Source organism: Pituophis catenifer, unplaced genomic scaffold (genome assembly GCF_029215685.1).
Source record: "Pituophis catenifer annectens isolate HBS135680 unplaced genomic scaffold, rPitCat1.0.hap2 SCAF_2, whole genome shotgun sequence".
NCBI classification, from domain to species: domain Eukaryota; kingdom Metazoa; phylum Chordata; class Lepidosauria; order Squamata; family Colubridae; genus Pituophis; species Pituophis catenifer.
Window position 1 is genome coordinate 11160654 of NW_027256882.1, and position 25237 is coordinate 11185890.

At 40.9% G+C, this 25237-nt stretch overlaps 1 protein-coding gene across 1 annotated transcript; it reads right to left on the reverse strand.

Moving 5' to 3' along the window:
* Window positions 1-755: 755 nt before the first annotated feature.
* LOC139309835 (vomeronasal type-2 receptor 26-like) lies at window positions 756-25237 on the reverse strand. Its single transcript, XM_070934038.1, has 11 exons — window positions 25231-25237; window positions 22730-22926; window positions 17892-18018; window positions 15455-15576; window positions 14779-15028; window positions 9274-9442; window positions 7273-7564; window positions 5242-6057; window positions 3994-4221; window positions 2917-3043; window positions 756-1657 (listed from the first exon to the last, which is right to left on the reverse strand). The coding sequence occupies exons 1-11, from the start codon at window positions 25235-25237 to the stop codon at window positions 756-758; spliced, it is 3237 nt and encodes a 1078-aa protein (XP_070790139.1).

Sequence of the window (25237 nt, forward strand, 5' to 3'; positions counted from 1 at the left end):
ACATCCAGTGTCTGACACAATTTTCTCCCTTCTGGTTTTTCTATCATGTACTCAGATCCACACTACCTGCGTCTCCCCATAAGAATGGAGGAAAACCATTTAAGTGAAGAGGTTCTTATGAGATAGTCCTGAGTGCTGAAGTTATCCAGCTTTAAGGCACTAGAGAAAAAGGAGCAGAAAGCATATCCAGTGCATTTATTAAGAATTAGGCCAAGAGAAGACACAACTGTTCTCATTTGTCAGCTTGTGGAAATCTGCAAACCTCTTAATGTCATGTTTTAAATTGAAAGGTGGTTTTCATAATTCGCTCTCTTTGCCCGGCTTTCTCCTTTGCTCTTTCAGTCCTACTTATTAAATCAGCAAAAGCCCAAGTATGACTCCTCAATAAATTGTAATAATAATAATAATAACCTTTATTGTCACTGCACAACATATGTACAATGAGATTGGTGGAGCTCCCTCAGTGCATCCCCCCCAACACAATACAATTCACAGTGAAGACAGAAAATCCCTAACCCAATAAACCATATTAACAAACACCCACTCCTAATGCATGTTGCGCCGTCCCTGCGAGTCCATCGTACTACGTAGTTATGAGGTTATTTCGCATTCATATGATTTAGAAAAGTAAAATAGTTCAATAAAATATTTTCTCTGCAGACTAATTTGTACATATACCCCAATATTTGGAAGAGCAAGGGAATTTTCTTCTTAAATTAGATTGTTAAAAAATGAATCCAGAAAAGCTAAGTTTTCTATTTTACTTTGATTATTAGATGTTCCTTGGTGTTCAGATTTGGTCTTAGTAAAATGATGTAACATTTGGGGATGAAGATGCAGCCCAGCAGACCAGCACTGGAGGCCAAGATGGAGAAGACCTGCACAGCCACCATGAATTTCCCTTTGGTGCTCAGATAGGTGGGCACAAAGGAGATCCAGACACTACAGAAGACCAGCATGCTGAAGGTGATCAGCTTGGCTTCATTGAAGGCTCCAGGCAGGTTTCTGGCCAGAAAAGCCACCGTGAAGCAGATGGTGGCCAGGAAGCCCATGTAGCCCAGGGCTCCATAAAACATGGCAACAGACCCTTCGTTGCATTGCAGGACAATCTCTCCAGGCTGGGAATACATATCAGAGTCTGGAAAGGGGGGAGAGATTCCCAACCAAATGGCAGAAATGGCAATCTGGACACTACAACCAGAAATAACAATGGAGTTGGTCAAAGCTTTTCCCAGCCATTTCCTCATCGTGTGTCCTGGCTTTGTGGCCAAGAAGGCCAACACTACTGTGATGGTTTTGGCCAGCACAGAAGAGACCGCAAGTGAGAAAACAATGCTGAAGGTTGTTTGACGGAGGAGGCAGGTGGACTTTCTTGGCTGACCAATGAAGAGAAAGGAAGTCAAAAAGGAAAGCAGGAGGGAGACCAGGAGGATATAGGAGAGATCCCGGTTGTTAGCTTTGACAATGGGAGTTTCTCGATGTTTAATGAAGATTCCTAACACCAGAGCAGTAGTGATGGAGAAATATAGAATAAAAGAGACTAGGATGATCCCCAAAGATTCTTGGTAGGACATGAAAGTTATCATTTTAGGGATACATTGAACTTTGGCCATGTTCGGATATTGATCTTCTGGACATGTCAGACATTTTTTTGCATCTGGAAAAAAAAAGTATAATATCTCTAGTAGAGGTTTTACTTTTTCCATTTGCTTGAATGCCCTGTTTGGGGCGAAAGCTCCTTCACACATGTTTGAGGTGGAGATTTTATAAAAATGATGAAGCCTGGGAAGAATTTAGGTAAAGGGGAAACATCCCCCCCCCCATCAACAGCAATTTTCAAGAGATATGGGAATCCCCACTCTAACAAACTGAAAGGCAACTGGGTTGCCAAATTAAATATATCTAGGAGCCTGTTCTAACCCAACCTTTGCAAGTAGTGATAAGACATTTACTCATGAGTTAACCCCCTTTTTATAACAGGGCAGTAACAGTCTTTTATTCACAGGGATAAACAAAAGATCATATATAATTAGTCCCAACAAACCTGGGTTTATCCAAGAAATCCGAATTGCTTGCTGTATACTAGAAACAAACAGTTGTCTCTGACAACTGGCCACTCCCAAATCCCTCCTATTTATTTCCCAGCAAGGGAGGGGCTGGCTTGTGTCTGCATCTGCCTATCCCTGAGAGTTGGCTTACTGCTTTCCTTTGCTCTCCTCTCCTTTCCTCTGTGGGCATACGCGCATCTGGGATGGCCCCCATCTGTTCTTCCCCCTCACTCAGCTCAGGCCCCAAAGAGAGCTCCCTCTCCACCTGGGGGACGACAAAGGGCCCTGGCTCTCCCTGTGTCTCTGATGCTATTTCCTTATCAAAGCCTCCCAAAGGCTCTGAATCTGGCCCAGGCCCTCCCTCCATGTCCTCCTCGTCTGACTCTGCTGCTAGCTCTGCTGGCAGCTGACGAGCCACAACAGAGCCGCCAATTTCTGTAACTTAAGCTTCAGTTGTAGGAATTATAGGCCAAAAAGAAAAGGTATGAATGAATAAAATAAATCAGTGTATGACTGATTTGGTACACATTTTTCCCAGGTAGTGGATCAGTTTTTCCATGAAAACCAGCATCTTAGTCTGCTTTTGGTGGCTGCTGGGAGAATGTCACTAATGGCCTTGGCTCTGGCATCCATAGGATCAGACTGATGAAAGTAGAGTGTAAATGTTTTGATGCAAATCTCAGCCCTTTTCTAAGTGTATCAAGGCATGGCCCAGAGGGAGAAAGCTTATGGCTTGGCATTACAGCACCACTTTCATTATTCTGGTGAAAGCTGGGTGAACATGGAGATGCTGCTAGGTTTCCCAAAATGCTAATTTTCAGACACACACACAAACACTCCTCCTTCCTTTTTCTCCAGCATCACCCACCTTCCCAAATGGAGATGGTCCCTTCTCCACAAGGAAGGCAGTCATAGCAGCAAAGGGGTTCCCCTTCCCGAGGCACCTTGACAAAACCTGGATGGCAGCTTTCCACACACTTGGAAGAAGGCAGAGGCTGAGCAAGAAAAAAGAAAGAGAAGTCAAGGAAATGTGATATATCTCATTTATTTGTGGCGATGAGAGATCCGGAGTATAAAATCATTCTTAAGCAGTGTGCTGAATTTGGAGCTTCAAGCCTGTATACTGTTCTTATGACTGATACAACTATCTATTGCTTCCCTGATTAGGTCTCACTCTGTTCATTCCTTCTGCTTCTTCAGGGTTTCCCATGAAGCTTTCTGTTAATAGTAATACCAATAGCACTTAGACTTATATATTGCTTTACAGCCCTCTCTGAGCGGTTTACAGAGTCAGCCTCTGGCCCCCAACAATCTGGGTCTTCATTTTACCGACCACGGAAGGATGGAAGGCTGAGTCAACCTCGAGCCTGGTGAGATTTGAACTGCCAAATTGCAGGCAGTCAGCAGAAGTAGCCTGCAGAACTGCACTCTAACCACTGTGCCACCGTGGCTCTGGACTGAGCTTCAGGTGATCTGATAGTGCTTTGCAAATGTCATCATATTTTAATGCTAAGCAGCTTTCTCCATTTACACCTAGCCCTGACTAAAACATGCCTTGATGACTTTGTCTTTATGTTGCCTCCCTAAGACACTGTCTTCTAGTTATCCACAAATAAGATTGATTTAAGTTGTCCTTGACAACTTCCACCAGCCCCATAACTCACAAAATGGGTGGAGGAAAGCTCCATGTTCTTTTTGTCATTCTGATTACCCTTGTGGACCTTTATAGACTTCATTGCATTGTCATGCCAATCTAACAGTAAAGATAACATTCTTTGTGTGATATCAAGAATGGCCTCGGGATGTTTATGAAGGGATGATAAGGCTCCAGTATAGGAATAAATGGAGAGATGAGATCTTTTGGTTTTTGCAATTAGAAGAATGACAGGTATTCAAGGCAGTAAAGTTACTAAAGTTGGAGAAATTAAAGCCTTTTCTCTCTCACCTTGTCCAGTAGGTTGAGGGGGGCAGTACCATCTTGATCAATGAAAAGCTTGAGCTCTGGAGATTCTTCTCTTCTCAGACTCCCAAATTTCCATCTCTTTATGGACTTATTAGGGAATATCATCGAGCTCATGATGTTTAAATCAGCTGCCATCTTGCCATTCTCATCTAAATACACTCCACCCATGGAAGAGTTGTAAAAATGAGAGCTTTGGAGGAAGGAGTGAAACTGGTGAAGGGGAAAACAGGAGAGGAAAAATAGAAAGAGCAGATGATGATGTAGGAGGGGAAGAAGACAAAAGAAGAGAAGGAAAGGAGGAGATACGACTAATTTTTCAGCCTTGAAAGTCCCGTGGAGTGAAACTCATTCAAACTCAGGTGGCTATGCATTTTTGAATATCTGGACACATCTTATATTTTAATCTTAAATGTCCATTATGAGATCTAGTTCTTTGGGAAGGAAAGCATTATGTTTATGTATTACTAAGATCCCTAAATCTGAGCTGAGTTTCTACTCAGAAAAAAAAAATGAAATCAAGGAAATACCAAATGACTCGGTATATCTCTCTTGGGTATGTGGCATAACTCTGAATTTAGACTTATTTTGGTATTTTTCTGTAGTATTATTATATTATAATTTGTTTTTCACATATCTGAACCATTCATTGTTCAACCTTCATTGTTGAACTCTGGATGGTGTACAATAGAACATTAAAATATAAAACAGTGTATATAAAATTAAAAGGAGACAAGAGTGAGTGAACACTATTAAAATTAGTTAAGAGGCAAAAGGAGGACTTTTAACCAGCCCCATGCCTGCATGGTCCTCTGGGCTCTCCACACAGATCAACAAAGCCATGTTTTAATTCCTCTATCAACCCATCAAGTGACCTGACCAAAGCCATTTTAACATCCTTTTCAGAAGATCAGTGGCTGCTTCAACTCTGGGGAAAATGGCAGCGAAGGCTCTCTTGCTAGACCCCACCAGTCATAGTCTTTTAACTGATGGGGTCTGTAACATACCTTTCCTCCCTGGCTGGGTGGGATGGGCTGATGTAATGGGATGAAGATAATTGTTGTTAAGTAGTTGACACTTGAACTATTATTGTTTGGTACCTAGGGGAGATTAACTGTTGCATTTGCTCAAATCTCAGCATGGTGCATTGTTTCCATTTAGCTATACAATCCATGCAGTTACAGTAATGAGCCTCAAGTAGAGGATAGAGACCTATAATGGAAAAGGTAATACCTGCCATGGTTGCAATTTATGAACTTCCATCCTCTCTCTATCCTTTCTCCTCATCTTCTCACTTCTGGAAGAGTATGCAGCATTTAACGCCTGTGCTGCAGCCCAGACAGAGTGGTAAATTTGGTAGTTGTCTAGAAAAAAGTTTCTTTCCTTCCCCTCCTTGGTCAGTTGGATCCTCAGCTTCTCTTTCTCGGTGCACTTTGTCCTACCTTTCTTGGCCAAGGGATGCTTTGAATATGAACAAGGAAATGTTATCTCTACAAATCTTCTAATAGATGGATAAAATAAGTGGAAATCATCCTGGTTTACCCACTTTTTCTGGTGGGTGAAGAAGGAAAAATAAACATAAGTGTAGAGTATATTTTCTGGACTGTATCTCAAATCCAGCATAAAATCCCAGCTAGCTGTAGTGATCCAGACTTTGCCATAAGTGGATGCTTTCACACGGTTAAACACTTCCTGCATAATAAATATTCCATTTATGAAGGAACCTTGTTCTCCAAAATAAATAAAGACATTGACTTGTGTCCATTTGTAGAATTGTTTTAAATTAATATATATATTGAAGGCAACCACAGAGATGGTTTGGGACAAAACCACACAAATTTCATTCCTTGTGAGCAGGGTTGTTAAAGTTCTCATGAAGGTTTGTCCATCGTCATTGTCTGGAGCAATGACCCCAATTAAAATCCATCTGAAATGATGGAGGAGTTTCACAATCCCTGAGTACTGGGTTCCTTTTGAAGGGAGAGTCCGGTAGAAAAAGGGAAACTGAGTTTTATCGCTTAGCACATGTGAAGCAAAAGTATAACTGATCTGAAAAGGAAAGTATTAAGGGTCACTATTTTGTCATATCAAGGTCCAAATATTAACTATCCAAATTGAGGATTTAAATTATGTTTTTCTTCTTGGAGAAAGGGTAGCCACCTTTTGCCCCCCCCCCAAAAAAGGAACTTTTATATGGTAGTTGCTTCCCTTGTCATTTCACCCAACTACAAGCCCTTAAGCAGGAACCTCACTTTAGAGATCATTTCTCCATTAATGACTAAGACGTCTTGATGGGCTGTCTATTAAAATAAAGCAAGGTCATGACACAGACTTGAAAGTAAATCAGGAAGTCTGTAATTGTGGAGTCTATCTGATAAGAACAAAGACTGCTTATTCACAGGGAATATGCAGATGTAAAGCTTGTAACAATTCTGGGTAGTTAGAAAGCTGATAAAAGTAAAACAGAGTTAGGCAAATTGCAGACCTCAGCTAAAAATTAGGAATAGAGATGGCCTGCAGGAAATAAAATGTTTATTAGATAACTCCTGGAGCATTCATTAGGCAAGGCTTAGAAGAGGGATAGATAGAGACCAAAAGAACGTATATATTTTCATGTATATATGTATAAACACGGCGAATCCGATGTCAAACAGAATTGTTATTATATTTTACTTGTGTAAAAAAAAACCAATAAAGTGTAAATAAAAAAAAAAGAGAGAGACCAAAAGAACAAATAGCTAGATCATTACTAAAATGTTTATTAGATGGTTATTACTTACTATCCTGCTTTGTCCCCCCTTCTCCTTTAGTGAAAATATATAAAACTTTCTTAATCCTTTGTTCTTGGTTCTTGGCATTTAGGCCAGGAGCCGGTTTCATTGGAGTACTCCAATAAAAAGCAATCAAAAACACAAATCACCTCATGTCTGGTGTCCATCATTGACCTCGGCACCAGGCTCAGACCCAAATTGGGGACAACAGTCTATTCATCCAACCAACACTGAATTCAAATAACCATTAAGGGATCAGGCTTTCTACCACAAACAGGTATCTATCTATCTATCTATCTATCTATCTATCTATCTATCTATCTATCTATCTATCTATCTATCAAGAACAGCTGGGCCATGCCTTGAAGATGCTATTATTAAGGGGAAATTATCACAATTAGATTTCATGAGTCGCCAATCAGCATTGGGATATCAGGATGCTGACTTTTCACTCCTATTACAAATCTAGGTACAGTTCCATGCATACAAACACCTGTGGGATTTTGTAGGTGCCCAGCATGGCTGAAATTTGGATGGAGATGTCCGTGGCAGCCCCTTCAAGAAGTGCCAGGATGTTTTTCTGCCTTCCACAGCTGTAGTTGGGCACGTTGGCCTCTCCAGTTGAAAGCAGGTCCATCAGAGCGTCGGAAGTCATTTTCACATCAAAATAGCTGTCCTGGATTGTGTAGCCCAATGTGATGTTGGGTAAGAATTTTGGATCCTGGTTGATCTCTTGGACAGCAAAGAGGAAGGACAGGATTTTCCAATAAAATGGATTTATTTTCCTGCAAATATGATTACATTCCACAAACATCAACCACAGCAAGATACCAGTCTATTTCATTGCTTTTTTTTAACCTTGTAAATATTTGCAATGTATCAATAACTATTGACTACATCCATAGTTGATGTAGACTATATCTGCAATTCTATCTAAGCTGTTTTCTATCTCCTGTCATTGGGAGGTAGGAATTTGATGTTATTTTTGGGTCAAGACATATTTTGACATATTTTGAAGTAGATTCTTATTTCTGATCTGCCAATTTCTGAATGCTGTGTGAAGTCTACAAAGCTACTGAAAACTTTAAAACAGAACACTCATGGAAAAAAGTGGATATAACTCATTATATCAAGCAATTAAGGAAAAGTGATTAAGATAGTTTTTTTCAAAATTTGCAAAGATGCAAGACCTAGTGAACGTATGAACTAGGGATGAGAGGTGACCGAGATTCACTTCCTAACCAATATTGCTGATACTTACATTTTGTTGGTTACTTCACAAACCATTCAATTCATACCCTTATATTTTTTAAATAGAATTTTTTTTAAAAAAAGAACTCAAATTGCTCGTTCCTTTTTAAGCACTTTTTTCCCATTTGCACAATGTGAAAAAATCATTAAGTTTCCTGTCAGCTATTTGGAGCGGTTTCCTCTTCCTACTGATCTTTCTCCTCCTCCTTCTCTTTACCCATCCCCTTCTCTTCTCCAACCAGTTTGTGCTCTGGGCTGGTGACTTGGCATTGATGTATCCACAAATTTTCTCATTCAACAGTTCTGATCATGTTTGGTGAAAATATGCAGAAGAAAAGCAGAATAGCTCTTTGCTCTGCACATTAAACTGGTGGCAGAAAGACTTCCCATTCCTCTAGCTCAGGAATGTCAAACTCAAGGCCCACGGAGTGCTTAGATCTGGCCCGCGGAGCCGCCCTGGAAACAACGAAGGACCGGCCCTTGGTGCCTCTGCCAGCAAAAACAGAGCTCGGGAGGGGTCCATTTTCACTGGCAGAGCAGTGGTGAGTTTCTACCAGTTTGACCCAGTTCGGGCGAGCCAGTAGTGATGATGGTGAGCTGAGAGCGAACTGGTTCTCTCTGATGGTTAGGTTGGCCCTCCCGCTCGCCCCTGCATTATAGGTACCTTTTATTTGGTCGTTTTTAGCCCAGCTGAAAGGCGCAGCAGAGCGGATTGCCGCATCTCAGCTGTTCCATAATACACTGCGCTTGCGAAGCGCATGCATAATGCGGTTGAAACCCACCACTGTGACAGAGGGCTAGCAAAAGAAAAATAATAACAAAACAAAAGGAGAAATGTTTCCCCTTTTGCATTTGAGCATCCAAAAAGGGACAGGAAAGGAGAAAGGGGAAGAGGAAAGACAAAGAGCCTGGAGGAGCCTGGATAGCTCAGCAGACTAATGCATTGTAATTTAACTCCAGCTGTCTGCAATTAGTAAGTTCGAATCTTGCCAGGCTCAAGGTTGACTCAGCCTTCCATCCTTTCTAAGGTAGGTAAATTGAGAACCCAGTTTGTGGGGGCAATAAGCTGACTTTGTATAAATATATAAAAGTATGAAGGCTATTGCTTAACACATTGTAAGCCACCCTGAGTCTCCGGAGAAGGGCGGCATATAAATCAAATAAAAAAAAAAAGATGGGAAGAGAGCAAGGAAGGAAAGAGGGGAAGGAAGAAAAATAAGTTGGAACACCCCTGTAGTCTTACTCAGAAACTATAGCAGAGGGAGTCCTGTGGAAATTATTTTGTTGAAAAAGAGTCTTTATTCCACAGATCATGCCACTAATGAAAAGGTCTCCTGGCTTGCCGTAAATTGATGGCTGTTCTCCATCCCGCCCCAGAGTCAAAGAGCAGGAGGTCTTCCACATCTTGGAGGCTGTGCAAGGCACGAACAGGACCAGCAGAAATAAGAGGATCATTCTTTCTACGCCTGCACTGTTTCCTGCCATGGAACTGCATTCCTTACACTGTTAGCAGAACACCTTTCAAGCTCAAACCTGCAGTAGCTTCTGTAGTGTAGACGGAGCTCAATCAAAGGCTAACATCTGATAGGATAAGACAATGTTCATCTGCTCAGCATCTGCCCTCCCCAAAACTTCACCCAAGGTGTGTTTATGCAGCCTGGAAGTTGGATTACCTCATCTTGCTCTTCAGCTGTTGGGAAGGAAAATCCCAAGGGATGTGGCATCAACCTGAAACAAGGGATAGCGGTGATTTTGAAAATTATGAGGAGAAGGAACATCACTGTTGTAACTTCCTCAAGAATGTACTTTCCAAAATGCTCCATTGAGAAAGGAAGTTTGAAAAAAAACACCACCAAGACCAATTCAAAAGAAAAGACTGGAATAGATCAGCCAAAGGGGAGTGAATGGAGACATGGTAACAAGGTCAGCCAATGAATAGGCATGGTAACAGGTTCAGCCAAAAGGGCTTATTTGGAAACAGAAACTTAAGTCTGAAGTCTGGGCGTGGCTTAGGCAACTGAGTCTGTGCAGAAGCTTAACTTCCCTGTATAGAGGGGGCTCCCTTTGTATTAAGAGCCTTGGTGGTACAGGGGTTTAAAGCACCCTGTTATTAAGCTTATTAAGACCAGCTGCCTGCAATTACTGCAGGGTTCGAATCTCGCCAAGGCTCAAGGTTGACTCAGCCTTCCATCCTTTCTAAGGTAGGTGAAATGAGGACCCAGTTGTGGGGGCAATAAGCTGACTTTGTATAAATATACAAAAGGATGAAGGCTATTGCTGAGCACATTGTAAGCCGCCCTGAGTCTTCGGAGAAGGGTGGCATATAAATCAAATTAAAAAAAAAAAAAAAAGCTCTGTGATCAGCTCTGAAATGAAAAGGCCTGGGCTTGTCTGTCTACTGAACTAAAACTGGAAACTGATCTCTCTACTTGTTATCACATTGAAAGAACTCTGCTATTGGTATTGTAAAATTTACTTCATCTGTTATTATGTATATAAAAAGAAGTTAATGAATCCAGCTGAATCAGTTATCTGTGTGTGCTTCTGGATTTTTTTTTATTTTTTTTTATTTTTTTTGCAAAAAACTAACAATTTCCAAGCCGGGAGACACTGCCTACTACTTCATTGAATTATTTTCATGGAGTTTAGCAAGTTTTATTGATATGAAAGGGAAAGTAATTACAAGAATTCAACTATTTCCCACTTAGAAATACGTACACCTGATTTTTTAATTTATTCTTGCATACAATTCATGTGAATATAATGAATATCTTTTTTTTAAAAAAAAGAATTTTTACAATTCTTCCAATATCATAGTGGTGTTGCATTTTTACATTTATTCTGCTTTAAGCAGGTTGGGAGTTCATGTCAGATTCAGGGAATGGAAAAAAAAATTCCCATCCCAGTATTTATTTATTTATTTATTTTATTGAATTTGTATACCGCCCTACTCCCGAAGGACTCAGGGCGGTGAACAGCCATAGAATAAAACATATAGATACAAAATTTAAAATAAACTAAAACGAATTAAATAATTTGGCTGAACAAATTTAAAACCCCAATAATTTAAAACCAAATTTAAAATTTCCATTTAAAAAGGGGAAAGACTTAGGTCAGGCCAGCTTGATGAAATAAGAAAGTCTTGAGCACGCGACGGAAGGTATGCAGATCTGGGATCCTCCGTATCTCCGGGGGGAGCTCGTTCCAGATAGTAGGTGCCCCCACAGAGAAGGCTCTCCCCCTGGGGGCTGCCAGTCAACATTGTTTGGCCGACGGCACCCAGAGGAGCCCCTCTCTATGGGAGCGTACTGGTCGGTGGGAGGCTATTGATGGTAGCAGGCGGTCCTGTAAATAACCAGGTCCTAAGCCATGGAGCGCTCTAAAGGTGATAACCAAAACCTTGAAGCACACTCAGAAGACCACCGGGAGCCAGTGCAGCTCGCACAGGAGAGATGTTACATGGGAGCGCCACGTCGCTCCCGTCACCACCCGCGCGGCCACACTCTGCGCCAGTTGGAGCCTCCGAGTGCTCCTCAAGGGGAGCCCCATGTAGAGAGCGTTACAATAGTCCATACGGGAGGTGACAAGGGCATGAGTGACCGTGCGTAAAGAGTCCCGATCTAGAAAGGGACGCAACTGGTGGATCAGGCGAACCTGATGAAAAAGTAGCACAGAACTTGATTTTCAGAGCAAGAAAGGATAACGGAGTTGGACAGACTTTTTCCCAGCCATTTGTTCAGTGGTGTTCCTGACTTTGCAGCAGGGGTGAAATCCAGCAGGTTCTGATAGGTTCTGGAGAACTGGTAGTGGAAATTTTGAGCAGTTCAGAGAACCGGCAAGTACCACCTCTGGCTGGCCCCAGAGTGGGGTGGGAATGGAGATTTTGCAGTATCCTTCCCCTGCCATGCCCACCAAGCCACACCCACAGAACTGGTAGTAAAAAAAATTGAATTTCACCACTGCTTTGCAGCCCAGAAGGCCAGCACCACCATGATTGTCTTGGCTGAGCCAGAGAAAACATCAACTGAGAAGATAACACTACAGGCTGTTTGACTGAAGAGGCAGGTGGCTTTTCTTGGCTGCCCAATGAAAAGAAGAAGGAAGAAGGAAAGCAGGAGGGAGATGAGGAGGATTTAGGAGAAATCCCTGTTATTGGCCTTCACTATGGGAGTTTCTCGGTGTTTAATGAAAATTCAAAAGACTAAGTCTTACTTCATGTAAAGATAATGAAGAGGATCAAGGAAGCCAGGATGATGTCCAACTCTTCCTCAAAGGATAGAAAGATTGTAATTTTAGGCCACATTGAACTCTTTTCTTGGGAGGAATGCTGATCCCTGATGTTTCCTAACATCTGAAGAAATTACTGGGGGAGGTCATTCAGAGCCTTGGAGCTGGATTTCATTGGCATATGGCTAATACTCAGCTCTATTGCCCTTAGCTACATTTGAGAATAAACCATAGAGAGAAAATGATGAGGTTCAAACTGACTTAGATTTCCATATCTATGCCATTTTAGGCAACAGATTAAAGGGCCTCCTCTTTTAGAATAGAATAGAGCTGGAAGGGACCTTGTAGGTCTTCTAGTCCAACCCCTCCTCAGGCAGGAGAACCTATACTATTTCTGATAAGTGACTGTCTAGTTTCTTCTTAAAAATTCCAGTGATGGAACACCTATGATTTCTGAAGGCAACCTGTTCTACTTATTACTTGTCCTAATTGTCAAGAAGTTTCTCCTTAATTCCAGGTTGCTTCTCTCTTTGATTAGTTTCCAACTGTTGTTTCTTCTCCTGCCCTCTGGTCCTTTGGAGAATAAGTTGACCCCCTCTTCTTTGTGGCAGCCCCTCAAATACTGGAATACTGCTATCATGTCACCCCTTGAGTGCGCTTCAAGGTGTTGGTTCTCATCTTTAAAGCGCTCCATGGCTTAGGACCCGGTTACTTACGAGACCACCTTCTGCCTCCGATAACCTCCCACCGGCCAACACGCTCCCACAGAGAGGGCCTCCTCAGGGTGCCGTCTGTCAGGCAATGTCGGCTGGCGACCCCCCGGGGAAGAGCCTTCTCTGTGGGGGCACCCGCCCTCTGGAATGAGCTACCCCCAGGGATACGACTAATCCTGGACCTCCGGACCTTCCGCCGGGCCCTGAAGACTTTTTTATTTCAGCAAGCCGGGCTGGGTTAAATTTTTAATTGGGTAAATTTTATGGGTAAGGGGTTTTAAATTGGAGAAGCCAAAGATAGTTTAATTTTGTTTTAATGTATTTTAATATTTGTATTGTGTGTTTTTAATTCTGGCTGTTCACCGCCCCGAGTCCTTCGGGAGAGGGGGCGGTATAAAAATTTAATAAATACTAATACTAATACTAATTCTTCTTTTCTTTAGACTAGCCAGACCCAAATCCTGCAGCCATTCTTCATATATTTTTGTCGCCAGACCTTTGATCAGCATTCCAGAAAACCCCTCATTCCAAGTAAAGACTCTGAAGCAAGCATTTTTCAAAGTTCTATTTATTAGAATAGGTAAACTGACACATCTGGGAAAACCCGAATCTGAGAGGTCCAAATTTTCCTTCAGTAAATCAAAATCCCCCAAACCATCCCCTCACTCCTCAGTCAATCACATGCTCCAATCAACCGCTGTCCCATCTTGAGACATCATTCCAACCACTCCTTCTCCAGATGCAGGATTGCCCTGACCTTGACCGACAGGAAGAATGCTATTATGTCTACAGACAACCCCTCTACTAAATCCCCCCTCCTACTTTCCCACACAGGAGAAAGTGGCAGCATGGAAGCTTTCGGCCTAATATGGCTTCCAAAGCTGACACTTAGTTTCTCTCCTCAGAGTCTAGTACAATCTGTCCTACATTCATATAATTACTGGCTTTCATTGTTCTATGGCTAATACAGGTAGTCTTCAATTTACAACAGTTTATTCAAAGTTACCAATGGCACTTAAAAAAGTTATCTATGACTATTTTTCATACTTGCAACCATTGTAGCATCCCTATGATCATGATTTACATTTGGATGCTTGGCAACCGGTTCATATTGATGATGGTTGCCATGTTCCAGGGTCAAGTGTTCGCCTTTTATGACCTTCTGAGAAGCAAAGTCAATGAGGAAGCCACATTCACTTAACAAATGTATTACTAATTTAACAATTGCAGTGATTTACTTAACAAATGTGGCACGAAAGGTGGTAAAATGAGGCAAAACTCACTTAACTAATGTCACACTTAGCAACATAAATTTTGGGCTCAACTGTAGTTATAGGTTGAGGACTACCTGTAGCCAGCTCTATTGCCTTTACCTACATTTGAGAATAAGCTATAGAGGTTCAAACTGATTTAGATTTCCATATCCATGTCATCCTAGCCAACAGATTACAAGAATCTTGTCGCCTCTGTCCTACATTTATATAATTACATCATTGCAATTCTGCTGTTATATGGTTACATCACAATTATTCCTTGTTAATTGGTTTATTTTAACCTTTGATTATTTCTTGAAATATATTTAAATTATATTTTTATTTCCTATGTCTGTAAGTCACCTTGGTAGTCAAATAGATATAAGGGCAGCATACAAATCCAACAAAATGCAATACATAAATATTATGCCTGTGAGAAAACAAAATTTTCATCACTTTTCTATTTTACTTTTACGGTTAGATGTTCCTTTGTATTTAGATTTGGCCTCAGAATAATAATGTAGCACTTGGGGAGGAAGATGCAGCCCAGCAAACCAGCACTTGAGGCCAAAATTTGCACAGCCACCATGTATTTCCCCTTGGTGCTCAAGTACGTGGGGACAAAAGACACCCAAACACTGCAGAAGACTAGCATGCTGAAGGTAATCAGCTTAGCTTCATTGAAGGCCCCAGGTAGATTCCTGGCAAAGAAAGCCACCATGAAGCAGATAGCGGCCAAGAAGCCCAGGTAGCCAAGGGCAGAGTAAAACATGGGGACGGATCCTTGGTTGCATTGCAAGACGATCTGTCCAGATTGAGAATATGGGTCAGAATCAGGGAACGGGGGAGAAACTGCCAGCCACGTGGCACAAATAACAATTTGGACAAAACAACAAATAAGAATAATGGAGTTGGTCAAACTCTTCCCCAACCAACTCCTTACTCTGTTTCCTGGTTTCGTGGCCAGGAAGGCCAGCACCACCATAATTGTTTTAGCCAAAACAGAAGATATGGCAAGTGAGAAGATTATGCTGAACACCGTTTGTCGAAGAAGACATGTGGTTTTTGTTGGTTGGCCAATGAACAAGAAGGAGGACAAGAAGCAAAGCAGGAGGGAGACGAGAAGGATGTAGGAGAGGTCCCGATTGTGGGCTTTGATGATGGGGGTTTCTAGGTATTTAATGAATATGATTAAAATGAAGCTTGTGATTAAAGACAAAAGTAATCCAACGGAGACCAGGATGATGCCCAGATGTTCCTCATAGGACAGGAAGGTTATGATTTTGGGAATGCATTGGATTCGGTCCTTATTTGGATATTGATCATCCGGACACTTGGTACATTTTTCAGCATCTAAGAGAAGCAAGAGAGCAATTTTTTTAAAAGAATTCTTTTTATATTTCAAGAAAGACCTTCTTTGGATGACAGCTGACACCAAAAGACATGAAACCCATAATAAGGTCTAGATGATTTGTTATAGAGGGTGGAATGTACAGAATAAATGGGAAATGGAAATATTCTTTAAATATGTACAAGATTTTATTTCAGAATATCTGAGTTGAACTATTTAGTATCTCCACAAAAAGAAGTAAGAAGAGTACCAGAAGAGAGAATTAGAAAGTTATTGGCTCCCCAGTTTAAATAACAAAAACAATTATATTTTATAATTTGATTTCAGGTTAATTCTGATCAGTTATAATTGCCAGTTTTTGTGTGTGTGAGTGTGTGGAAATTGGAAATATTTGTAATTGAGTAGCAAATTTTTAAGATGGGGGAAATATTGATTTCTCAAGAAGGTTATAAAAGTTGGTAGAACTTAGATAGAATCTGTCTCTTTTTGGATGGAGAGTTTAAACGGTTTATGTTAATCGAAATTAATTTAATTTCTTCTTCCATTTTACCTTCTACTGACGACCCTGGTTCCTTTCCTTAATCTTGTTTCTGTTTGGACTTTCAGGATTTCCAGTAAGATGATATAGAATATTTATGAATATTTGGATACTACTACGTCTATATTATTGGAGGTCAATCTTTCTATATTGCCTCCAACATTTTATACCATTTATTGTTCACCTATCCCAATCTGCATTTACTTTTTAAAAAATAAGCAAGCTTTGGATAATACAGTATTTGTTTGGTGATACTTTAGACATTTAGAAAGTACCATAATGACATCTTAGGATAATGTAACCCAATCCATACAACACAGTCATATTAAGAAAAATCAGTTTGAATGTTTCCATCAAAGACATCCCACCTCAAGGGAACATTCAATCTTCAAAGACTTATGAAACACCATCAAGGATCAAAGACTAGCAAATATTGGCAATATGTAGAGTTAATTGCAGTAAGTCATGAAAGATTTTGTAGCTGGTACCCAACAACCTGAATTCCATATTTAGAAGCACCAAAACTCCCTGTGCTACATTCTGGAGTAGCTGCAGTTTCCAAAAGATTTCAAGGAAGGGGGAGGCAGTAACATAGATTGCAGTGCAGAAATCCAGTCATCCAGGTCATGGTTGTCCCAAAGATAGAGTAGAATAACAGAGTTGGAAGGGACATTGGAGGTCTTCTAGTCCAATCCTCTGCTAAGGCAGGAAACCCTATAATATTTCAGACAAATGATTATCCAATCTCTTCTTTAAAACTTCCACTGTTCTGATGATCCAAAGTTTCTGATGATCGTGCGGCTCAGCTGGGCATGGTGGGAGGGGACAGGGATTTTTGCTACTGGTTCTCCGAACCACCAGCTGCCATTGCTACCAGATCGGGCAATCCGGTCCAAACCGGGAGCATTTCACCCCTGCTTCTCATCCAAGAAGCTTTTTCAGTTCTGACTGGGATGAACAGAATCTGAATGACAGAATCTCCATAGACATTTAGCTATGCACTTTGGGATAAAATGGTGAGTCTTCACCATTTGACCCTTCAAATGGTGAGTCCTCTGTTTTGTTTGGTCTTCTTTCTCTGAATCCACCAATTCTTTCTCCAAGGTCCTACCAATTAAATCTTTCCACATATAGTGGTCTATAATTTTAATAAAGATTCGCTGGCTAGCTGACTGTCTGACTGACTGATATCTTTCTGGGTGTGCTTTTTGGGCACAGCACAATATAAGATTGATTTGGGAGAGAAACAGCTATTGACTTAAGGCCACTCCTCAAATTTCAAAGAACTCAGATGTTCTTCCAAACTGAAAAGAAGATGTATTTTCTCTGGCAATAATAGCAATAGCATTTAGACTTATATACCGCTTTACAGCCCTCTCTAAGTGGTTTACAGAGTCAGCATATTGCCTACAATAATTTTGGGACCTCATTTTACCCACTATGGAAGGATGGAAGGCTGAGTCAACCTTGAGCTTGGTGAGATTCAAATTGACAAATTGCAGGCAACCTGCAGTCAGCAGAAGTAGCCTGCAGTACTGCACTCTAACCACTGCGCCACCATGGCTCATAATAAACCTTGCCTAATCTACTGTGCCCTTCTATTGCTTCTGAGCCCATTCTTCAAGATCTCTTTGTTATTCTCTTCTTTGAGAAGAAGAGCACGTTGAGCATGTTGAAAAGATACAAGAAAAAAGTCAAGCTTAGATTTGTCTTTTAACTGCACTTTGCTCTGGATAAATCCATTTCCACAAGGCTCGCCCTTTATTTTGTGTCACTCACCTTCCTGAGTGGAGATGGTCCCCTCTGGACAAGGAAAACAGTCATAGCAGCAAACTGGTTCTTCTTCCCGAGCCCGCTTGACAAATCCAGGATGACATTTTTCCACACATCTAGACTGAGGCAGAGACTAAGCAGAAAAACAAGGAATGTCAAAGAAAATGTGTTAGAACTATCTATCTATGAACAATGGACATAGAGATGAGTTAGCCAAGAGCAATATGAAATTTCTAACCAATTCCAAATGTTTGTAACTGATACAACCAGGTATAAAATGGAGACAAGATTTAAGTACTATGACAACCTTTGGATTTCTCTTCGTAGCTGTGTTTTGACGAAAGGCCTATTGCACTTTTTAAGGTGGGGTGAAACAGAGGCATGGATAATTCTGGTCAGCTCTGGACTGCTTAGAAACATCACAGATCAAGCCAAATCCTAATTCCAAAGCTTGATTTCCCAATATGACCAATAACACCTCCATCCAGGCTAGATTCAATTTCATTTGATTCAGCCAACAGTGAACTTGGGCACTGGTCAATCGAATTATCACCTATTTTATTTATTTATTTATTTATTATATTTCTATACCGCCTTTCTCCCGTAGGACTCAAGGCGGTGTACAGTCAAGAAAAATATAGATACACAAACATCATAAAATTGCTAATTAAAATTATTACTTAGTTTGGTCAATTAAATAAAACCCAGAATTAGATAACATAGTTATTTATGTTATATACTTATTTGAAGGCAAGGATATAATGAAAACCATCTTGAATGCATTGGGGTCAATAGAAAAGGGAAAAAGAATGGCATTGCAATAGAGGCCACCCAACCAAACAGAGGAAATAGATGAACTTTTTCCTAGTCAGATAACTAGGTTATGTAGGAGGCATACCACATTATTAATGAGACACTTTAATTGCCCCAACATTAACTGGGGGACAAACTCTGCACCTTGTGTCTAGCAGACAATCTAGCAAACAATTTTTTCTTCCCCAAAGTAGAGAAGAGAACTAGATGGTTAGCCATACTGGACTTAATTCTCACTATTTGAGATGAAATGATAGAAGACGTTGAATGTACAGAAGACGTTGAATGTACAGGAACCTTGGGCAGTGGGGACTGACCATGCAAAAAACATTATGCAAGCACAAGCAATAGAACAAAGTCAAACTAGAGTCTTAGAATTTAAGAGAGCTGATTTCAATAAATTTAGAGCTTGGGATGGATTCTATGGATAAGAATCCTCATGGGGAAAGCAACTTGAGATGCTTGGGAAACTTTGAAAAGTGAGATTATAAAAGCCCAGTCTAGCACAGTTCCAATGTAGAGGAAAAATAAGCGATCTCAAAAGAAACCAGCATGGCTCATAAAGAACTCTGATAAACTGAAAGACAAATGGAATAAGTATAAAAAGTTGAAAAAAGGGCGCATAAAGAAGGCAGAATATCAGCAAATATCCTGACTCTGCAAAGATGAAGTCAGGAAAGCTAAGGCTCAAAATGAACTAAGGCTTGAGACAAAAGTCAAAACGAACACACACACAAAAAACTTATTTCAACATGTAAAAAAGAAGAAAAAAGAAAACAATTGGTCCATCAATGGGAGAAAATGGCAAGAAGATGATGAGCACAGGGAGAAAGCAGAATTGCTTAACTCATTTTTTGCATCTGTCTTTACACAAAAGGAAAAAAGAAAAAACAGTCTAAGCTATCAAAAAATACTATAAAATGCAGATTAGAAAATCAAAATAAGCAAGAAAATGATAAGAGAACAACTATCCACAGTAGAGTTCAACTCATCATGGCCAGATGGTTTATACCCCAGGATTCTGAAGGAATTGATAGACGTGATCTCAGAAACACTGAACTATATTTTTTAAACATTGTGGAGCACCAGAAAGTTATCTGATGACTGGGAAAGGGCTAATGTAGTCCTATCTTCAAAAAAAAAAGGGGGGGGTGGATCCAGGAAACTACAAACCTATCAACCTAACATCAATATCTGGGAAAATTCTGGAAAAGATAATCAAGCAACAAATCTGCAGATACCTAGAGGCAAACAAATCCACAACCAGAAGCCAACATGGGTTTGTCAAAAACAAATCATGCCAGATAAATTTTATTGCATTCTTTGACAATGTGACAAAATTAGTGGACCAGAGAAGTGCTGTCGATATAATTTACTTGGACTTCAGTAAGGCATTTGATAAAGTTGACCACAGCCTACTACTTGATAAGATAGAAAAATGTGGGTTAGACACCATCACCACCAGATGGCTTCATATCTGGCTGACCAACTGCACTCAACATGTACTTCCTAATGAAACTGCATCTACATGGAGGGAAGTATGCAGTGGGGAACCTCAGGGCTCTGTCTTAGGCCCAATACTCTTCAATATCTTCATCAATGATTTAGATAAGAGGATACAAAGAGAACACATCAAATTTGCATATGACACCAAACTGGCAGGAACAGCCAACTCTCCAGAAGATAGGCTCAAGATACAGAAGGATCTTGACAGACTTGAACACTGGGCCCTATCTAACAAAATAAAATTCAACGGTGAGAAAAGTAAGGTTTTAAATTTAGGGAAGAAAAATCAAATGCACAGATATAGAATAGATGGTACCTGGCTCAATAATTTTAACTGCAAGTGGGACCTTGGAGTCCTAGTGGACAATCACTTGAATATGAGCCAGCAGTATGCTGCAGCTACTAAAAAAGCCAACAATTACAGCCTTTTAATGTAGGCTACATTAAAAAGAGGGACAGTATCAAGATCCCATGAGATGTTCCCATGAGGTTAGTAAGACTTTATAATGCCCTGGTAAAACCACACTTCAATATTGCATCCAGTTTTGGTTGCCATAATATAAAAAAAATGTTGAGACTCTAGAAAAGAGTGCAGAGAAGAGCAACAAAAATGATTAGGTAAAACATATGAAGGGTGATTGCAGAAATTGGATGTGAGGGCTGACATGACAGCAGAGTTCCAATATCTAAGAGGCTGCCACAAAGAAGAAGGGGTCAACCCAGAGGTGATATTCAGCCGGTTCGAACCGGTTCGGGTGAACCATTTGGACTGGTTCGCCGAAGCGGCAAATACCACCTCTGGCAAGCCCTGCTCCCGGTTGCCCAGTCGCCGCTTGCCCCTGCCCACCCACTCACTGCTCATCCTGGTCGCCCGGTCGCCCCGCCCACCCCCACCGTATATACGTTGCCTTCACCACGCAGCCCAGCTAATCGCCTCATCTACATGCCTCACCGCTCTGCTCACCAAAGGTAAGCATGCCGCCTACTCGCCCTTCATCTCAGGGCCAGGGATGCACCATTCCCCGAGGCCCTGGAGCCTCCGCCCACTCGCCATTCGCCTTGGCCAGGTCGGGGAATGCGCCATTTATAATGCCCTGGTGAGATGACGCTTCAAATATTACATCCAGTTTTGGTTGCCACGATATATAAAAGATGTTGAGACTCTAGAAAGAGTGCACAGAAGAGCAACAAAAATGATTACAGTAAAACATATGAAGAATGGTTGCAGGAATTGGATGTGAAAAGAAGGACTAGGGGTGACATAATAGCCAGTGTTCCAATATCTAAGGGGCTGCCACAAAAAAAGAAGGGGTCAACCTATTCTCCAAAGCACCTGAAGGCAGAACAAGAAGCAATGGATAAAAATTAATCAAAGAGAGAACCAACCCAAACTAAGCAGAAATTTCCTTACAGTTAGAACAATCAATTAGTGGAATGGCTTGCCACCAGAAGTTGTGGGTGCTCCATTGCTGAAGGTTTTTAAGAAGAGATTGGACATCCATTTGTCTGTAATGTTATAGAGTTTCCTGCTTGAGCAGAGAGGTTGGACTAGAAGATCTCAAAGGTCCCTTCCAATTCTTTCATTCTGTTATAATCCCCAATTTCTGATGACCCTGAATAGTAGACACAACAAGGTTATTTTCTAAGGCAGGGATCCTCAACCCCTGGTCCATAAACCAGCACCGGGCTACAACATGCCAGAAACTGGGCTGTGCAAACAAGTGAAGCCCCATCCATGGGATACAGGCAGCACATGAAACCATGATCCCTCCAGTCCACGGAAAAACCATTCTCCATGAAACTGGTCCCTGGTACCCAAAAGGTTGGGGGCCTCTGATCTAAGTGCTAAAGAGTAATTAACCAGCACTGGATATTGTATATGGATAAAATTAGTGTAAAGCAATGCTCCAATTAACTGGCACCTGCCAGTTAATTCAGAAAAACAGCTTGGTTGATAGTACAGAAAGTTCCCAGGATGTCTATGAAAACTAAAAGGGCTCTACTTCCTATATTCAGTTCACAGTATAGGTCATCTACCAGTATGAAGAGGCCTGTCAGCCCTGGAGGCCATCCTTAAATTTGGATCTTCAGGGCTGCCACAGCGGTGGATGGGCAAGCTGTGGGAATTGGAGGGGGGTGGATGGAGACAGTGTGGGTTGTATTGCCATAACAACCTTTTTCCCTTGGGAGTCAAGGACGTTCAACCTGCACCTGGGGAGGCGTGACTGGGAGTCAACTATAGTTGGGGACAGTGACCTGATTGGACCATGTGATGCCCATGTGGATGCAGGGAAGGAACTTTGACTTTACTTTGGGTGGGGGAAACCCAGGGGCTTTCAGATGCGGGTTTTCCCAGATGTGCCAATATGACATTTCTAATAAATTCAAGCTTTGAGGAAAATGCCTGCCTTGGAGTTTTGATTCCGTTGGAGGTGTTACTTGGAACCGATAAACCCACTCCCATCGAAATGGGTCCTGTTTTAAGACTTTGCAAAGCACAAATAACAAGCCACTATTTCACCCACCTTATTGAGTAACTTCAACTGTGACAGAGCATCTTGACTGATAGTAAGTCTGTCTCTTTCAGTAGTCCCCAGTTCCTTTCTGATGAGTTTCTCCTTGGGGAGAACCACCCAGCTTGTGACGTTCAGAACTGCTGCTACATTTCCCTTTTCATTCAAGTATAGTTTCTCCATGGAAAGATTACAAAACTCATTCTTTGCTAGAAAGGGGTGAAGCTAGAGCAGAAACATCCAGTAATTCAAAACAAGGAAACTTGATATTTTCCCATTTGAATCATCTACCACTGTCAAATTTGCAAAAATCCTTAAATGGGAGAACAAATATTACAACTAAAAATTTTAAAAAAGGAGATTTGGTCCTGAAGATTCTGGGAAAATCCATGGGCAGATCACAAAGAGATGATTCATAAATTCCTTGAAAATGGGGAGTTGTGAATAACAAATATGGACTTCTTGGTAATCTCAGAGTTTGGAAGTTTTCTTGCAGATGTTTGTTATCTGACTGAAGAAGTTACCTATGCTGAAGATGTTACCTAAGACAAATAAAAAACCATGTCCATGTAGACAACCAAGCTTAGAGAGCATCAAGATCAGCTGTGAAATTATTCCAGTATTTTCATTGATGCAGGGAGATAGAAGAATCAAGCATCATTCTGTAATGCAAGTTTTATGCAAAATCTTAGGGGAAAAAACGAATTTGATATCTTTTTTTAAAAAGCCAACTTTTCAGTTTTTGAAAAAAATGGTATTTCCTGATAGATAGAAATACAAAGATGATATTCAGAAGAAACCAACCTGATTTATACCAATTAGGACCTGAAAAACTGGTCTTGTCTAAGAGAATAGACAGATGGAGGCTATAATGTAGATATTTCGCTAAATGTTGATTTGTATCACTACTTGTATTATTATTATATATCAGTTCTGATCAGTGATAGCAATAAGATTTTATTATTAAGCCTTTAATGATTTTGATGAAACGTGGTGGGAATGGCTCTCAAATTGGCAGCTAATATCAAATTATGTGGCATAATCTATTACCTAAAAGCAAATCTAAAGCTAAAAAAAATACCCCTTAATTTATTAAAATGGCTTAAATAACAATGAAATTTAAGACAGAAAGGAGTACAAACATCTTTACTCAGAAGAACAAAAATGAGTTGCATGTGTAGAGGATTACAGATCCCTCACTTAATAAGAATATTTTTGACAATGATCTCAAAATAGTAGTTGTTGCAAAGCAGGAGTGTAATGTGAATGGGCAAAAGACAGATACGTCAGATAGGAATCTCAGGAAATGTACATTCTACTTTATTCTGATTTAGGGAGATCTCAGCTCAGGTACTGGATCCACTTGAAGAAAACCATGCAGAAAAATTGGAACAGGTTCAGAGAATGGCTGTGAAGCTATTGAAGAGATCAAAGGAGCTGTTCTTAGCCTTGAGAAGCAACAATGAAGAAAAATCATGTTGGTTTACGTAGCCACGAATTAGATCTCTAATCGTATCTTTACCAACTAAGACATTTTATTCACAAAATCTGTTTGCTGGAGAAGAGAGGACATGGCTGTGTTCAATGCCTGAAAGCTGAAAACCTATTCCCTCTTATTCCAGATTTTGGGTTGCCGATTCTGACTGAATAACAAGACAATCATCCTAAAGAGAGTCCCTCTCTGAGGAAGATGGGCAGTTCCAAAATGTGGAAAATAAATGGAAGAGCAGTTTGAGAGACAAGCAATCGAACCAGAGAACTTCAGGCTCCCCTTTACTATGGGTCTTAATCAGAGGTGGGATTCACTTACCTTCCCTACCGGTTCACAAATGTGAGCATGTGTGCGATTGCTTTGCTCGCCAGCGCCACCGCCGTCCATGTGCACAGCATTCCACCCATGCACTTTGCGCGTGAGGCATAGATAGGACAGCATAGAGTCGGGGGGCAGGGCCACCTGCGATTTCTACTACTGGTTCGGGTGAACTGAGCCAAACCGGCAACGTAACACCTCTGGTCTTAATGCAAAGAGATGGTAGTCATCAGCCAGAAAAGTTTTAACTGGATTTCCTGCACTGTTGGGCTAGATGGCCTCTCGAGCTTTTTCAATTTTGTGAATGCAAAATGGTTTTAAAACGTTAGCATACCAATCATATATATCCATACAGAATAGGGTTTTTCTTTAATGAATATACGGTATCTTTTTTAAAATTCACAGCATTCAGGATCATGAAATACACCAGACACAACCAAGCAAAGCTACCTGCAGTTTCTGAAAACAGTGGCCCAACAATAAAAGGATTTTCGGTACTCTGAAAATCCTCCCACTCCTAGAACTCCCCAGTCTCAGAAGACAATCTTTGTGCAGAAAGATTTGGGCAAGGAGCAGTGGGACAAAAGAAGGTGGAGAAAGCAGTGGAAAACCATAATGAGGTTGATAAGGTTTCTCTCTCTTTGCCTTTGGATTCCTGCTCAGATGGATCTATGTTTGATAGATCCTAGTCAGGATCTCATACCTGCCAT

Excerpts from the sequence above, each read along its gene's own strand:
- LOC139309835 (XM_070934038.1), bottom strand. Across the intron at positions 15,577-17,891 it reads GACCATCTCCACTCAGGAAG|ATGCTGAAAAATGTACCAAG; the intron begins GTGAGTGACACA and ends TGCTTCTCTTAG. Across the intron at positions 7,565-9,273 it reads CCCTCTGCTATAGTTTCTGA|GAAAATAAATCCATTTTATT; the intron begins GTAAGACTACAG and ends TCATATTTGCAG.